This window comes from Apaloderma vittatum, unplaced genomic scaffold (assembly GCF_000703405.1).
Source record: "Apaloderma vittatum isolate BGI_N311 unplaced genomic scaffold, ASM70340v1 scaffold9610, whole genome shotgun sequence".
Classification (NCBI taxonomy): Eukaryota; Metazoa; Chordata; class Aves; order Trogoniformes; family Trogonidae; genus Apaloderma; species Apaloderma vittatum.
Genome location: NW_009696186.1, coordinates 68840 through 86252, shown reverse-complemented (window position 1 = coordinate 86252; position 17413 = coordinate 68840). Strand labels below are relative to the sequence as shown.

Below are 17413 nucleotides of genomic sequence, written 5' to 3'. Positions count from 1 at the left end.
GGAAAGAGATCCTCTGGGGAGATGCCAGGAAGCATCACCCAACAGAGCAGGTGGAGCCACCCCATTTCACTGGGTGCTTTGGGGAATGAAGGGAACCCAGGGACCAGGTCCTTCCCAAGATGTGGCTCCAAGATGCTGCTGTGGGAACAGGACAAGATCTGGTTTTTCAATGGCTTCAGTAGGAGGGACCAGAAAGTTTTGGTGTGTGCTGGAAATTAACTTGTTTACATTTTGAGTCAGCTCTCCTATTATGTTTTAGTTAACCAGCAGAAATGCAACGAGAACCCTCCACATTGCATTCCTTCTGATTATATTAAGCTACTATGCAATATTCACTAGTAATGATTAAAAGATGGCAGACTAGTGTGCTATTCACACTACAAACCTTCACTTACTTGTGTACACCTAATGAGATTCTACCTTTAACGAATGTTACTAGAAAGTAGTTTTTCAGAGCATGAGCTCCTTGGCACTGGGGTCATCATTCTGACATCTCTGGGAAATGCCTGTAGGACTGTGGCTGCTTCAGCAAACACTGTGTCCATTTAAGAAGTTTTATATTGCACTTACATCTTACTACTTTCTGCACGCACTGCCCAGAGTAATAACGAGTCTGAATAAGGAACACCTAATGCTTTGTTGAAAAACAGGTTATCTAATGTTTACATCTGAATTTTGATACTTCCAGCTATGAAATTCACAGCTCTTCTTATTAGTGCCTTCAATAAAGAACACCTTAATTGGGTTAAACTCTACTACAGTAATGATTGAAATGTAGGCAATCATTTCCCACACTGAAATTCTGGCTGATTTTCTTTTTGTGTGGAATAAATCCAGTGGGAAGCAGCATGCCACTCCTTGAAGGATCCAAGTAAATTTCTGAGACATTCCAAATCCAGTCTGCAAGGGGTCGTTTCTGGGGAAGATACCTACTCTGAATCCCGAGCACACTGGAACAGGACTTTGAGGGTCTACAAACACAGGCATGAATACATACTTGATCCACAAAGTGCAAAGAAATAACCCACTGGAAGGTCTTGCTGATGTGTGAATTAACAGAGTCCATCAGTTGCAAGACAGTTACCCATTGCCCTTATTAATTAACCTAATTAATTAAAATTAAATTTAATATGAGTTGCCTTTGATATTTGCAGTGACACTCTCTCTTCCTCTCCACTGGCCAACACCCTTGCATTTCAAACACACAGGCCCTTACAATGTGTTAAAATTTAGTAGATTCTTGGGAAATAAATAACTTTTGTTGCCTGAATATTGGTTCTTGTGAGTTGTGGTCTCTATCTCAGAGCAAGAAGTGAAAAGGAAGAAAGCACTTACACTGCTGTCGTCCATCCTTTCTCGTCTCTTAGTTTTGTGTGTTTCGTAATCTTCCATGAGGGTCTGCATCAGGTTTTTGGGTCGCTGGGCTCCTGCAGGCTCCTCAGGTGTCGCGTCAGCCTGTGAGACAGGGCCTTCTGTGGTAGGGGATGGAGGAGGCTTGATTTTCTCTATCTTCCCTGCAATGACATGAAAAGGCATGACCCTTTCTAACCTGAAGGACTCACAAATTATTTCTAGAAGATGTCCACTGCGGAAGCATTTTAGGTAGGGTTTCAATGAACAAACAGATTGGAATGAAGTCTATAAAACAACTTAGTAAATCATGGTCATGGGCTTTTAAAACATTCTCTCTCTTCCTGAGATCCACTACTCCAAAACAATACAAAATCTTACTATAAAACTTAGAAAAGTTACCAAATGATACAACACAAATTTAACCCGCCACTATTGTTCACAGTAGTATCTGGCTGAATTCATGCCATTCCCTCCTATAGGGCACATTTCAGTGACCTGGAAATGTTTGTAAGGTTTTGGAAAACTGCAATATCACTTTTTTTTCTGGCTCAGACAATACAATGCACCAGACGCCACCAGGGACCATGCACGAGACGTCCACAGAAGACACCCTGTTAAGTGTTGCTGGCTTTCTCTCTTCTTCCAGTGCCTTTTATCTTCTTTGTAAGCATGAAAGGCTTTGGGTTGGTTGTTGGTGCTACTCTTCCCTGCCAGTTGCAGCGGGTGCTCCTGGAGGGATATCTGTGGCAGAGCAGGATAGGGTCTCTGTCCCACAGACCCCTCTTTCAGACAGAGCCCTTCAGCCTCCTGGTGAGAAAAAAGTCAGAGAGAAGTCGGGTTGCTCTCTGACTGAGCCCATTTCACCCAGAGGAGCCTGTTTTAGGCAGAGTGACCCCAGTTGAAGAGGTAGGTAAAAATGCAGGACAGAGCAAGGAGACCACCACAATGAGCTGTGGGAGAGTTCAGGGGGTGGACAAGTCATGCTTCTCCAGGGAAGACAGCCATGTCTGTCACCAGCAGGCACTGATTTGGGGTGAGCTTCCCACTGTGTGCTGATAGGAAGAATGAGGGTGATGGTGGTACATCATGGGTGTGGGAATAAGGTGCGGAGGTCCTCACCTCTGACAGGAGAAAGCAATAAAGAACTGAAATCAGGTTCCCTTCTCCATGGCATGTCAGCTCTTTGAAGTAAGACAGTTCAATGGATGGCAAAGACAAAAAAAGGAGAAAAGAAAACCATCCCAAACCCTTTACAAATAAGTGAATTAATCAGAAGAATTGCACGAATTTTCATGAAATTTCCTTTTGCTGAGACAAATGAAAACCCAAGCTGCTCCTCCAAAAAGGCATCAGTAGCCACTAGAGAGCAGCCTTGAAACCTCCTCTAAGAATCAGCAGGATTTATTCTTGAAGTAAGAAGTGAAACCCAACTCAAAACGGCAGAGGTCTTTTACAAAACTCCCCTTGACAGGCATGTGTCTTTTCCAACCAGTATGGAAAACCCCAGCGCCACTAGCTTCTCTTTACAGGCTTAGCTTAAGCTGTCTGGTGTGGGGATGAGGCTCGGAATTCACCCCCCTCAGATCATGCCAGTCTCTGTGAGCCCAGGTTCTTCTCCAGGTTACATCAGCAGCAGCTCCACAGACATCCAGGAGATATGCTGCCAAAGCAGAAGCCTGCAGCAGGTCCTTAGCTGCCCCGCTGCACCCACACATGACAGCTTGGACTGCTCAGCAGGAGAGAGTAAAAACAGCCATCACCTTGCCCATTAGACCCACCAGGTAAGAAAGTGTGCTGAAAACAAAAGGCCTGGTTAAGGGTGAGACAGCTTGCTCCATAACTTGATTCTTATAGTAGTCAGTAACTGTCTTGGATGTATGCAAGTAATGTGGGAAGGATCAGTCTTCTCAGACATCTGCCCAGCTTTTGCTTTCCCCCAGGGATGTAGACACATCACAGGATGCTCAGACCTATGGACAAGCCTCATACCTGAAAAGAGCTCCTTCCACTACACTTATCCAGCAAAACAATGCAAACCACAGGCTTTGGTGATCTGCACTTCAGAGAGGGGACCTCTCTAAGAAGATCCATCCTCCTTGGATAGAAGGCCTATCAATTTCCATATTGAGGCAGCAGCCCTGTGTCAACATGCAACTGTCCTGTGTAGGTGGGGCAGCATGGCCATGAACAGTATCACAGTTCCCTTTTCTCCAACAGGTAGTAAGGAGATTCACCCACACCAGAACAGTGTTTTGTTGGTTTGTATCCACAAGAAATTATGCTTATCTAACCATTTTCTCTGTGTGTTTGAATTCCACTAAAAACTCAGGAATTCACAGCATCATTTCAACTGCTTTTTACAGAGAAGTGTCTCTTTCGAGTTCCTAGAAATTTTATGAGAACAAGTAAACAGGTGGAAAGAGAGCTCCTACGTGGGCCAAGCGTGTCTGAAAGCCAAGCAACCAGCACCACCACCAGTAAGGCTGTGGTTAGACGGTGGGGTGTCTGATGCTTCAGGGTCCTCAGAACAACCACAGAAAAACTCCGTGAAACTGATGCAGAGTTCCAGTTCAGTGTAGACCTTTTCTGCCAGTTTGGACTGTGTTAGAAAATGTTGTTGGGTTAATTTTCTTCATGCAGATTTTCATCCAGATAAGGTACTGTTCTCAGTCAGAAGAGTCATTTGACATAAAAGCATCATGAGCCACTATGGTCACAGGAACGTTCTATTTCCACAGACCCATGCCGACACCTGGTGCACCGCTGGTGGTCCCTGCCCAAATCCAAGCTGAGTAACAAAGGAACTGTGCTCTGACTCAGATAGAAAGAGAGTCACACTTGTGGGATACCAGCAAAACCTGCAGCCTGATGGCCACACTTGCAAGTTAACAGTAGTTACCAGCACTGTCTTCTCCTTCAGGGTAAGGTAGTCCCCTGAGGTCACCCTTAGAGCTGTTCCAAGGTACTGAGTATTGGCTATAGCATTCCAAATTTTCCATCTACACATTTACATTTTTCTCCTCTTTCAAAGGCACTCCAAAAAATGCTCTTTCTCAGCACTGGGGAAGAGAAGGGATAGCTCGTGGAAGGGGCAGATGCTGCTGTGTCCCAGTCTGGTGGCTGCAAGACATTGCCTGACACCGCTCTGCAAAATCAAAGACATGTAAGAGCCAGAGACAAACTAGCTTTCTTCTAACTGAAACCTCTGCACGGCTCTAGGGAGCAAGAGGGGCTGCGGTGGTGACTTATCCACTCCGTGGAGCCTGACGGGTGTCCAAGCAGTCTCTGCAAGCTGAAGAATGATACTTAGCTGATTTGATGAAATACCAAGAAGAAAGTGTGACTGAAGAGAGGCCCTCCTTCAAGGGCCTCAGCCACAACTAAGTAACCAGCAGGTGCCAAGGGCAATCATGTAGTGCTGACAAAAGTACAAAGGAGATGGGAAGAATGAGGCTTCACACAAATGGGCGCAGCAATTGTACAGATGATGTTGGCATTTTTTAAGATACCTGCACAGCAGAGAAAGCTTCTCAACACAAGATATTCCAGCAAGATATTGTTTTAGGAAACTACTGGCCTGTGCTGGAGTCAGGGGATAGCAAAAGCCTATAAAAAAAACAAAACGTCCCTCTGGTAATGTGGAACCTCACTGCCACTCCAGGTGAAAGGTGGGCTTCTTTGGTCTTTCTAAACACTACGTAAGCAATGCGAACATGCAAATAAACAAACAGTGCACATTTAGAAAAGAACCTCTTGAAGAGGTTCTCCAGTGGGGATAGACTAAGAGAGCAAATGACAAATGAGTTGGGTTAGTGCTTTTAAGCCACTTCTGGAGATTTTCTGGGGATGAGTGATAAGCACTCCAGAGGAATCCTTGAAGAAAATTATGAACTTTGGTTTTTTCATACTAGTGCTTATGAAGGGGTAATAAAACTTTCTCTTCCATAAACTCAAAGGCTTAATTTCTGCTGCAACCTTCCTTATTTTAAAAAGCAGTTCATGCATATGTATTATACTTGGTCCTTATCCTTTACATGTATACAGGGCACTAAAAATTTTGTGATGGCCACAAACATTAAAAATATATTTCCCCAAAGTTTCTGCCTCTCCTCCCACCACACAAAACAGAATCTTCAGGCTGAGGCTGAACCTGAGGTGTTTTCTCGTGTAAATATTTTCTAGTGAAAAATGAAAGTGCAAAATGGTTTTCAGGCTGAAGTGGCTCCTCTGACAAAGGGTTACGCTCCACAGCTGCCATTCAGGAGGTGAAAGCAAGAAGAAAGAAGACAGTACACACATGCCCCTCACTACTTGCAGAGAACAGTTCCTTGAAATTCAAAAGCATGTTCTTGTTTGAGCTACACAGAGCCAATTCTGTTAGCTGATTTTACTTCTCAGTTAATTTTCTTTTAAGAGACTGCACTTTCTGAAGTTAACACCATGTTTCTGCAGGAACTGTCTGCTTCTAGAAGTGGTAAAGCCTGATGTTTATAATTACTACTAGGGATTGGTATGCAGAAAGGCTCTTGCTTATACTCGCTCCCACGGTTTAGCAAGCATCTGTCAGCATTTAGTGGCCAGTCCAGCCATAAACCCTCAACAAGGTACCCCATCACTTGCATCTCTGAATTGCAACCTCCCTCCGGGCTTTTGTCATCCACTGAAATTCTCTCATCTAGTTCAGCAACTGAGGACAACAGAAGATGACTGCTTGGAGGCCAGTTCTCCCAGATGTGCCTGTAGCTGGGTCTCAGCACCTGTAGTGGAGCGTAGGGAGTGAAACGTGCCTTATGCCTCACCTGGCAATGCTTTGGTGACATATACCGAAGAGGCAGATGCAGCAGCTTCAGGAAAGCTTCTCCCAGGCATGGCTTTATGTGTTAAGGATATCCCCATGCCTCGTCAAGAGACAGAAAATATTCACAAACCATTTCTCTCCAACAGAAAAGCCTTCACTGAAACAAGTCTCCTCATGTAATGATTTTCACACCTCCTTTGACAAACAGGATAACTTGAGCCAGGCACTAACTACAGGAAGTTAGACACAAATTCTTCACAGACTAAGTATTCTTAATAAAAGGAACATGGGAATTACACCACTAAACGTATACTGGATCCTCTCACATCACACATGCGTCATCCTGTTCAGATAAACCATCAAACAGCCTCAGATGCTCTGCGCAGGAGGGATGGTGTACTGTGTGCACATTGCAGGAGAAAACCTCTGGCTTGCTATGCAGCTGCTTAACACCTTGCCAAACGCAGCACGTGCTGCAGCAAAACACCATAGGAAACATTCAAAATGAAATATAGCTCCACAAATATTCTGGGATCCACAATGACTCTCCGTTTAGCCATGCTCAGGCATTTTTTTTTGTCTTTCTTGGGTTTCCTCCTGTAGAAAACTAAACTTTTTGTGAAAGGTGTTTGCACAGGTTCTTCTCTTCACCTTTCAAGGGGTACCCAGCAAAACGTCTTGTCCTGTGTATAAGCAACACATAGTCATCACTACACTGAAGTTACCGTGTCTTGCTCCAGTGATCTGAGATGGGTTAAAAGGCTACTTTTGAAGCATCCCAAAGAGCTTTAAAGGATAGTTGTTAAGAGTATGGAAGTTTATTGCTAGGAACTACACTGGCTAGTGCCGAGTGGTTGGCAGACACCAAGTTTAGTGTTATCATCAGTTGTATGAAAGTTGTATGTCAGGGTGATAAAAACAGCCTGTTTGCTATCTAAAGTAATTGGCAGTTACTTCACACATACACCCACAGGAATTGTGTTAATCTTCCACACTTCAGTCAAATTAGCAGTTCAGTTCACCGCTGTTCTTTTTTGTGGTTTGTGTTTCCCTTATCCACATAACAACAGTTCAAGGCAGTAAAGTGCAGCAGAAGTAATAAATAGCCAGGGATGGCCAGCAGTCCTAGCACAGCTACTCTGACCAGTCCACCACCAAAAGTAAATCTGATAGGTAGGCCACTGGTAATTAATTTAATTATTGCACTCAGAAGAGTTCTGGTGAGTTTACAGTTCCTCACTTGAGGACTGGGAACAGATTTTTCAAATTTAGACTTGGCCCTTTAATCCCCTTCTGCAGAGGTATCCTGATGTAAAAAGAGTGCCAATTCCTTATTTGGGAAATGCAATTTGGTGACAGAAGTAGCTCTGTGTCTTCCTCTTCATTGTTATTATCATCACCATCAACATCATCATTAGCTTTATTATTATTTTTCTATGTGAAACTAGATATTCAGATTACAGTATCACAGATGACCTACAGCATATTCCTTACCATGCCTACCAGAATTATATTTTCTTCTTTGCTCTGTAAATGACCTCTGTAACTGGCCACAGTGAAGCTTTACAGTCAGACTTTGTTGCCTCTGCTAAAATCACCTTTTTGTAAATATTGAAAAGATGATGTAAATACCAAAATAAAAGGAAAGTTGTTGCAGTCTTCCAAGGGACTGCATGGTATCCCTTCTTACTATTCTTAAGGATGCCTGCAAGCCGTATCTGCAGCACAGCTGGGTAAAGGGACAGCAAGAATGAGACAAGCTGAGGGTATGCACTCTGCAAGGCAGAGGGTGCCGAGCTAATCCCCGCCAGCTGAGATCTCTGCTGAGCACATCCGCTGTTTAGGAAGCACTAAAAGTAAAAGATTTAAGAATGACTTTGTGGTTTTTTTGATCAATGACATCTTTACACATTGCCACATATTCATCTTTTCCTAGAAATTCGTTCTTTGCCTTGTCATCAGCTGCAAATTGCAGTAGCATGATTCATTGGCTAATAGATCCCAAATATCTTTCCTGAACATGTGGGAGTTGGACATTCAAAGGAAACTGTCTGGAATGATTCATTATAAATATAAGTTTATAATTTTCACTAGAATGCAATTTACAATGAACATTTTAACATCAGACACGAAGTAAATGCCTTGTTGTGTAGAGAAATAAGGACGGGCAGAAGCATACTGTTTTCCCAGATGCTCAGTTAAAACAACCATTAGTGTCAGCAGCCCTTCCAACACCACCTGTGAGTTAAAAGCAATCATTATCAGCCTCATTTTGAGCATGCGCAGCTACAGATGATGCTGTTTTTGAAAGCTGTCATGAGCACACCTTTACACAACAAATCCTCCTAGCTGAGGTCTGCAGTGCCCTGTGTATCACATATTGTCAGACATGGCTCAGAACATCTCAGTTTACAGAGTTTTGACTCCCTATCAAAAATGCTGTTCTACAGGAGTAATTACAGTAGCACTTCAAAGTATTACTGACATCTGCTAGATTTTTTGGCAGGAAACAGAGGTTAAAATCATCCTCTTTGCAAAAGAAATGAGACCAAGTATTAGTTATTTATGTGCTGCACAACACTCCAAGTTCCCAATCAGACTGGGTAATGAACTAAATCCAAACTTTATTCAAGTTTGCCATGACTTTCAATAAAAAAGGAACACTCTGTATAATTTTTGGAGGCATCACTGGCTCAGATTTGTGTCACTGGAAATAAGGACAAAATTTAAGTACTCTGGATAAAATTAATACTTGGTCACAATGATGGCTGCTAATAAAAACTTCCAAGCATTTGCAAAGCATATGTAGGTCTATACTCATAAAAATAACTATGCATAAATAAGTCTGACATGCTTTTCTATTTTTTTAATTTTTTTTTTTTACTTTATATAAAGAAGACATGAGTGCTTGGTTTATTTTTTGAAATGGGGAAGGAGGAGATATTCCGTAACCTCCGTGAATGCCACCACAAGGACCCAGAAGCTGATCAGTCAGAGGAGGACTTTTACTGAATCTATGAAGTATTTTGTTTGTGATGCCTGTTTAATTCAGAGGTGAATAACACCAGCTGAAATAGATGGCAGTTCACAGCTCTGGAGATCTTTTTGCAAGACAAAGTTAATTAAGAAGACCAAGAAATACCTGAAAACTGAAAGCAAGACACACAAAACAAAATCTGATGCAAAACCCCACATTCTATAAATTTCCACCGACTTGGCAATTCCTTAATGACAAGCGAGAGAAAAGAAAGCTTGTTAAAAAAGTCTTTGATGCTTGTCTCTCAAATAGCCACACAGCTGCAAAAACTGCTGCTGACCTTTCTTGTGATGGTCCTAAATTTCAGTGGGTGGTCTGAGCAACAAAGCGATAAGACACATCACGCTACAACGTGGCAGGGGATGAATGAACAGAGGGTTTCCTAATGACCATCAACAGAGTATGTAAGTTATTTTTGTGCTACATTTGGGAAAAAAAAAAAGTCCACAAGCATGCTCACAGACAGAAAGGTTGGGTTGTCCCATATCCTCCTCCTGCCTGTGGTTTCCAGGCAGATGAAGACATGACAACCCTCCCGGCCCCTGCAAAACAACGTATTCATTCACAAACGATATAAAACTGAATCTGACCTGACCCTTCAGTCACATTTCACTTCCTTCCAATGCTTTGTGCTCTTACCTGGTGCGGTTTTATAAGAGACAGTTCTGGTGGGCATAGGTGGTGCACTCTTTGTAACAGGGCTAGGTGTCACCTGCAGACCTTGCCGCTGCCTCTTCAGCTCCTCTTCACGTTCCTGGGCAGCTCTGATCTCTTCTTCTATCATCGACAAAGTCCGCTGCTTCCTTGACCGTAACTTGAAAGGGCCCACGGTCACTTCAGGCTCCTGGGTGGCCAGGATGGAGGCAGTGCTCCTCAACTCAGCTGCCTCTGAATACTTGCTGAAATAGCTGACTTCGTGCCTATTTTCCTCTACCAGGAATGGCTGGCTGGCTGAGTACACGGGTGATTGCTGCAAACTCTTCCTTTCCCTGAGTTCTGAGTCTTCCTCTTTTGAAGTCTTTGGTATGGTGTCCCTTTTTTCTTGAACAGGTGAAGACACCTGGGGTGGCTCAAACACAGGGTTCTGTTGCTCCTTGGAGGCTGGAGCTGTCCTGGTGGTGGCTGGCTGCTCTTTGACTGAGATCTCCTTCTCTGCTGGGATTTCTTCTTCCTTGCAGTTTGCTTTATCCACCTGCTCGGCTATGGCTTGTTGGATAGCATTTTGAACCAGAAGACCAGCGTGGTACTCCAGCTGGTCGTCAATCAGCATGGAGTCTGCCAAGGCAGAGGACAGTGAGTCACAGCCCAGATCGCTGAATGACTTGGAGCCACCTTCACCCCTACACTCCGCCGGAGTGTCGGCCTGTGGGGTCTGTGGCAGGGAGAAGTCGGCCAGAGAGCTCTCCTGCAGGGCACTCATGGTCTCATTGGAGGCACCACTGTCACTAATGTTATCCATGCTGAAGTCATTGGAAAGGGTCTCCAAGACAGTGGTATCCTGAGACCTGACAGACAAGTCATCCAAACCAGAGTCAAGCTCCTCTGGAGGGGAAGAGGCGCTGCTGGACTTTGGGAACGGATCTTGCACGCCCTGTCCATCATCCTTCACCACGGTGAAGACTGCTTTTGCACTCATGAATTCTCCATCCTCCGCCCACAGTTTTGAGGCCTGTCCAGCTCTGGGGCTATCACTGTATGGTAACTCTCTTCCTGGGTCAGCACCGGTAGTCTGAGCACTTGTACCATCTTCTGAGGTACAGCAGACCTTCTGTGGTTTCACAACAGTGGCATTGTTACCCTCCAGCTGTCCTGCTTGTCCACACACTGAAACAGGTCTTGTCACGGAGGACAGTGGCTTGTCTACATGCGGAGAATTGAGGCTTTTGTAGAAGGGTTTGATGGAGAACATTTTGGGTGTTCCTGACCGCCTTGGTGGGGCCTGACCCTGAGATGGACCTGAATGCTCCATCAGCTGGAACTGCTTTCTGGCAGCTGAGAAGTCAATTTGCTCTGTGACAATATCCTCTTTCTTGACATTGACTGGCTCTGGTGGTACAAAGGAGCAGCTGACCTGTTTAGGGGATGTTGGTGTTGCACCTTGCTGTTGCTGTCTCTCCTTGCGCTCCTTGTACTTCTTGTGGGACTCCAGATGCTCTTCATCCAGATGATCCTCCAGAGTCTTCTCTTGGGGAGGGTTCCACCATTTGGCGGCAATGTTAGGGTTTTTCTTGACAGCCTGGCTTTTAATGAGCTCCCTTCTTTCCTTTTCAAGTTCCATCATTTCCTCTGATGGTCTCACTTTGCGGACCTTGCATTTCTCCTTCTCTTCCTCATCTTCAAAGAGCTTTGAGGGCTTTTTGTCTTCATGGAAGGCTCGTAGTTCAAATTTAGCCTCTTTCTTAAGGGTTGTAAGAGTTGTTTCTCCATCCTTAGAGGATCTTCTAGAACTGTTCGACCAAGCGGGACTTCCTGGCACCTTCAGACTCTCCCTAGTGTCTTCTTTCAGTCCACCCAAGGAATGGCCATTAGTTTTCCGATTCTCATCTGTTACGCTAGTTTCACGTGGTTCAACTACCAAGGGCGCCTGCTTGTTGGCTACATTTTCTTCCATCTCACTGGGTACTGAATCATTAGTGACATTAACAGACGCTCCTGAACAATCCATAATGGAGACTGCACTTGGTTCAGGAGACGACGTCCCATTAAAGGTATTATCTGCAGCAGAATCACAGCAGTTTGCCTCCAGCACTTCATCTAAGTATCTGATCTCTTTAGCAACTTCACTGTCCAGAGACTCATGCCTATCCTTAAGCCCATTGTGGCTGGCAGCCGGGGAAAAGAAGTGAGTTGGATTGTCTATGGGATGTGGTGAAGCCACTGTGGTGACGCTTTTATGTTCAGAAACTGGAACTTCAATTTCCATTTTCTCTTCCTTTGTAGCAAGCACAGTAGCTGGGTCCAAGAAATTGGCACAGTTTCGGTCTCTGTTTTTTCTCAACCTGATGTCATCCTCAGGGATTCTGGAAGATTTCTAAAATAAAAGAGAAAAAAACTATGATGAAGTCCTAAAAAAGCAACAATTGCAGAATAAACACAATCTGGAAAGCAAATCCTAGCACTTCTTACACTCGAGACTGAAGCAGCCCCTCAGACAGTGGGAAGGCAAGGCAAATCACTGACACAAAAAATGACCATACCGTAAGCTGGACAAGGCACTAACACAACAACAAACGAAGTATCTCCCATCTGTTTACCACCCTCACTTTATCATGCCTGTGTCATGCCTGTCTCCTGGCTTGCCACTAAAAATGAGCTTTGGATTTCCATGTCATTAATGACTTGTTAGTTTAGGTTCTTCAAGAGTTTGCACATGCAGCACACAACACTTACCACCTTTGTATTTAAAACATGCTTTCTGCACATAAAGGAAATCTCATCATGCTTCTACAGATGAAAAGTATTACTGCCCCCGTTTTCCAGAAACAGATGCTAACATGCAGGAAGAGTAGGCGATTCATCTCAAGTTAGGAAAAATGACGTGGCAACAGCAGGGAATGTTCATTTCTCAGTGGATCAATCCTGACCATCAAAGACAGGGGAGAATTACTTAGTGCTGGAAAGGCACAGGGTCTTTCTCCAGCCCACACGGAAACCCACACGCAACCAGACCTGGGAAACAGGAAGTGTTTGCAACTCCCACGGCATGAAGAACACTCCAAGGAGCATGACAGGGACCAGAGTCAGGGTCTCCCTCCCACAGCTTCGATCTGCAGTGCAGATGCACTGAGTTCATATTTCTCCCTCATGCGTTGATGCCTCTGCTCTCAGGAAGGGTATTGAAAGTACGGGTTCAAATATGGGTGAATTTTACTGGTCAACAAGTCAATGAATTTCTTAACAATTCTTTACTACATGAACAAAAAAAAATTGAACACCAAACAGAGTATTTCATAGAATCATAGAATGGCATAGGCTGGAAGGGACCTTAGAGATCATCTAGTCCAACCTCCCTGTCATGGGCAGGGATGCCACCTCTCCACTAGACCAGGCAACACATGGGGACCGAGCGAGAATCGAACCCACGACCTCGGTGTCGGTCATTGTTGTGAGCACTGTGCTCATTTTCAACATTACTCTTCAAAAATAAGTTGTCAACTCTTGTCAACTCCTGAAAACCATAAGTGACACATTTATTCACTTTGACTCGTATTTTAAAACAGAAACTTGATATCAGATGTCTCTGCCTCCCTTTCCACATGTGTTACTATGTCTGAGGCATGGGCTTGAGAAGCAAATGGCACTGATAAAATCCTGTGATCTCAGTCGCCACCCAACAAGGGCACCATCGTCTGCTTGTCACTCTCACTGTCCCTTATACTATATGCTATAAATGCACACTGCTGCAGCAGATCTGCTAGGAGCGCCACAGCACTTACCAGTGACCTGAACAATCACATGGCAACAAAATGCATTTGACGCATCTTAAGGAATTACAGCCAGCCAGCTTGAAGAGCTTTCTAAAAGTACTTTGAAAGACTTTTCTATCAAAATATGTAGTTGCACACAGCTGAAGACAACGTTGGCCAGTTTAATCTTTAGACCTATTAAGGATATATTGAAGAAATGAGATGTTCTGCAAATAAATACAGAGCAACCAGTATAAAAAATCCTTTCTTTTTTTTTGAGTGGGCACAGGAGAAATGAAATAAACTTTCTTTTAACCTGAAAGGGCAAGAATTGCACTTGATTTGCCTGCAGAGCTCCAGGTGTCGTGACACAATGAATATACACATGACAGGACTAAGACTGCAATACCTTTCTCATATTTGGGGTTAATATCCCCTGCCTGACTTGCTGGTGCAAAATGGGGGATGTTGCTATTCAGAGCAGTCTGTGCAAAAGGACGTAAGTGTCAGTGCAGGACTGCTGTCTGGCCGCCTTCGCACAAACCATGAGCATACCATCATGCTTCTGCTAACATTTGCTTCTAGTCAGACAGATGGAAGGCCCTGGTGACACAGGTAAGTAACTACATGTCCTCTGCAGCTGCAAGAATACATCTCCAACAGATGCAGAAAATCAGGTAATGAAGCTGTGCACCCCAGATGCTGAGCCAAATCACGGCTGAAGGGCCCCCAGTCCTTATTCTAGTACCTCCATGAAATGGAGCTGGGAGTATGCCCTGATTGTCCCAGAGATCCCATTCACTACTATTTTCATCACTGATTTAATGTATGAACCACTTCAGGTCATACCACGTTTGGATATTCAAATTAAGGAAAGAATCAGAGGTGTGGTATTTTACCAACCTCCTAATGAGTGAGAGCCTATCCTCTTATCATAGCTGCAATGCGTAGCTCACAATTAAGGCGCAGACATGTAATCTATACGTGTCTAATCGCGACACGCATTTATGACAGTATGCAATTCTGCAAGTGCCTGTGTCTGTGCAATTAGCATGGCATATGTAATTATGTAGTAAGATAGACAATTAGCAGTAAAATCTCTGAGGAGACATTGCTACTTATGCTACTTTTTGCTGGGGATTACTAACTGAGCAAGAAGAGCTCCCAGTAGGGCAGAGAAGCCAGGGAGGAATGCTAGAGGAGGAAAGAAATATTATTAAAAAATCCACACAGTTTTTCCCTCAACATATTCTGGCAGAATCTGGGCACAATTTCTTGAGGTCATGGCAATGAAAGCATGCTCCAGACACTCCTGTGAGGAGCAGAAGTCAATCTACTGATGAATTACCTGAAGAGAGTAACTGAGAAGATCATAAGGATGGATGCAGCTGACAAAACAAAGCTTTTCAAGACAGTCCACGCAACAAAGCCTCTCCAAGACAACTGGGCTAGATCTGGGAAAACGTGACACAATGGGATGGTGACACCATGGGTGGGAGAAGGCTTGGAGGAGGAGCATGGTGGGACTCACACAGATCGCCTGACTCAGCTGTTTGGCAGAAGGAGGAGAGCTTGCCAGGGGATGGTGGGGGAGGGTGGGCTGTTTTTGCTCCTCAGTGATAAGTACTAACAGCTTTGTATTTGCCACCTATGGGGAGAAGGCTTTTCAAAGCCTGCCCCATTACAAAGGCCTGTAAATGGGAAAAGGGCAGCATTCAGTTCTAACTGTAGTCAGCAATACAGCTTTCACAGTGATTCCCATACACTGCTCATCTAGGTCTAGACTTTCCAGAAGTTACTGTTACATTTACACAGTCTCTGAATGTGCATTCATTTCTGCTTAAGTCAAGATGCAACTGGGTAATTAGCGTTACTTCTACAATGTTGCTGCATTTTAGTAAACTGCAGTTATTAGCAGCTTAGAGAATTATTAGCATATTTCATCCTTGGTTGAATTCTTCATCCACAAAAATGTAAGTGTTTGGGCAATCAACTCTTTTTGAAGGAAAAAAAATGTGGGTGTGCCACCAGCAAGATCCAGAAAATGTACTGCCAGTGCTTCCTTTGTTCGATGCAATGCAAAACGCATATGACAACAAGTGGGAGGCAATCCTTCAGAGCCACGTCAACATTCTTCTGAAGCAACAGTGAGGGGGAAGGGGGGAGAAAGACGAAAAGATTAAACAACTAGAAACACTTCATGGTTTAAAAAAATCTAAACCACCATTTCCTCATTGTTGGCTTCTAACCTGTCACTCCAGCCTAATTTCAAGACAACTTTTGATGCTGTTGGTCTCCTGGCATCATTAGCATTGTCAGCCTTCCATCTCTTTGGGTTTCACCTTCCTTTGGAGATGACCTGTACTGCACTTGCTTCTCCTCCACTCTCTGATCACTGAGCCAGAGCTTTGATCAACTCTCTTCCCTCTGCTCCTGGAGCTAACTCTTTGACCTACTATGTCTCTAGCAGTTTTAGTACAATAGCATAACTTAACATCACATTTGCACATGGTAGATGTGCTAATCCACAGCTCCTTGCCAATGTCCATCATCTTCTCTCTCTTCACCTGCTGTCTTGGCCTGCCTCTCTGATTTATTTTTGCAAGGACAAGGAATCCAATGATGGCTTTGCTAGGGAGTTGACTCTGGCAAATCTTCAAGAGAGCGCCTGCTTTCACTCAACTCATCCTTTTAAAGAACACAATCACCATCTGCATCACAGATGGAGCCAGTCCCAACCACTGCAAAGATACAGCAGTCATCTGCACCTCTGTGCTTTCAGATGGCCACTCTGTCCAGTGAGAAACCCCTGCCAACACAGGTATTGCTCTAGCCTTGCTACCAGCGGCAAGTATTTCTTTAGAGAAATCACTTTCTGTGGAGAGAATGGTATGTCACAGAAGCAAGCAAGAACAGCAACAGAGGAGTCCTACAAGGTGCGAGCACCCATCCCTCACAGCTCATCTTCGCTACCACACAAGAGGTGCTCAGAAGGATGCCACCATCCCACCCCAGCCCAGATGGGAAAGACAGCCCAAACCACCGTGACGGCTCCCTTTACATGCTGGCTGGTGCCATCTCTCTCTCCCACGGCAGGCTCCCATGGGAAAGCTGCTACCTTGTCCACCTCCAAAAATGTGGTGATCTCCTTCATCACTAGAGAGAAAAGTACACTCCATGTGGGAGCCTTTGTAAAAAGGAGTCTGAAAAAATGGACCAAAAACTTGGTGTTTTGGAAATTTTTATATTCTGGCAAGCTAAGAGAAAGGAGCAGTGAGAAAAACTCTTCAAAAAGATCCTGAAACTGGGGAAGAAAAAGGATGCAGCTCATGATGAGGGGCTCAAGGAAAGGAAGGGGATTTCTACTCATATTACCTACAGGAATTATGTATTCTCATTTAAAAAGAAAAAAAGAAAAAAGGCCCAAACCCAAAGTGTTGTCTTCTTGATGCTGTGTGAAAAGGTTCCGTTTTTCCATATAGTATTTTTATATTGACTCCTAAGCATTTTAAAAATACTCCTGAAAGTATTGCCCAAAAAATTTAAAATTTTTCATGTAAGGAAATTGGATAACATTCAAATTTCAGAAAGGAAGAAATCCTCAAACCCTGTTGCCAACTTTTGTTGAATTTAAGACGTCAAGCACATGCTGGCTACTCTGAATAGTTCCATTCATGATCCCACTTGAACACAAAACTCAAAACCTGGCCTGTTCCTCTCACCATGCAGTACCGAGCGTCTTCAATACACAGTCAGAAACTATTTCCAACGACTAAAAATTGTCAGTGTTGAGCGTTGCAAGTGACATTCTCCATAAGC

General features: G+C 44.0%; 1 protein-coding gene across 2 annotated transcripts in view; it reads right to left on the bottom strand.

Moving 5' to 3' along the window:
• AKAP2 (A kinase (PRKA) anchor protein 2) overlaps positions 1 to 12215 on the bottom strand; it is a 20214-nt gene extending 7999 nt beyond the window's left edge. For both annotated transcript variants that reach the window (XM_009873864.1, XM_009873872.1), the window contains exons 1-2: positions 9828 to 12215; positions 1336 to 1514 (exon numbers count right to left, since the gene is read on the bottom strand). In XM_009873864.1, coding sequence (XP_009872166.1) covers positions 1336 to 1514; positions 9828 to 12111 — 2463 coding nt within the window. In that variant the 5' untranslated portion in view covers positions 12112 to 12215. The remainder of the gene's footprint in view (positions 1 to 1335; positions 1515 to 9827) is intronic.
• Between the last annotated feature and the right edge of the window lie 5198 nt (positions 12216 to 17413).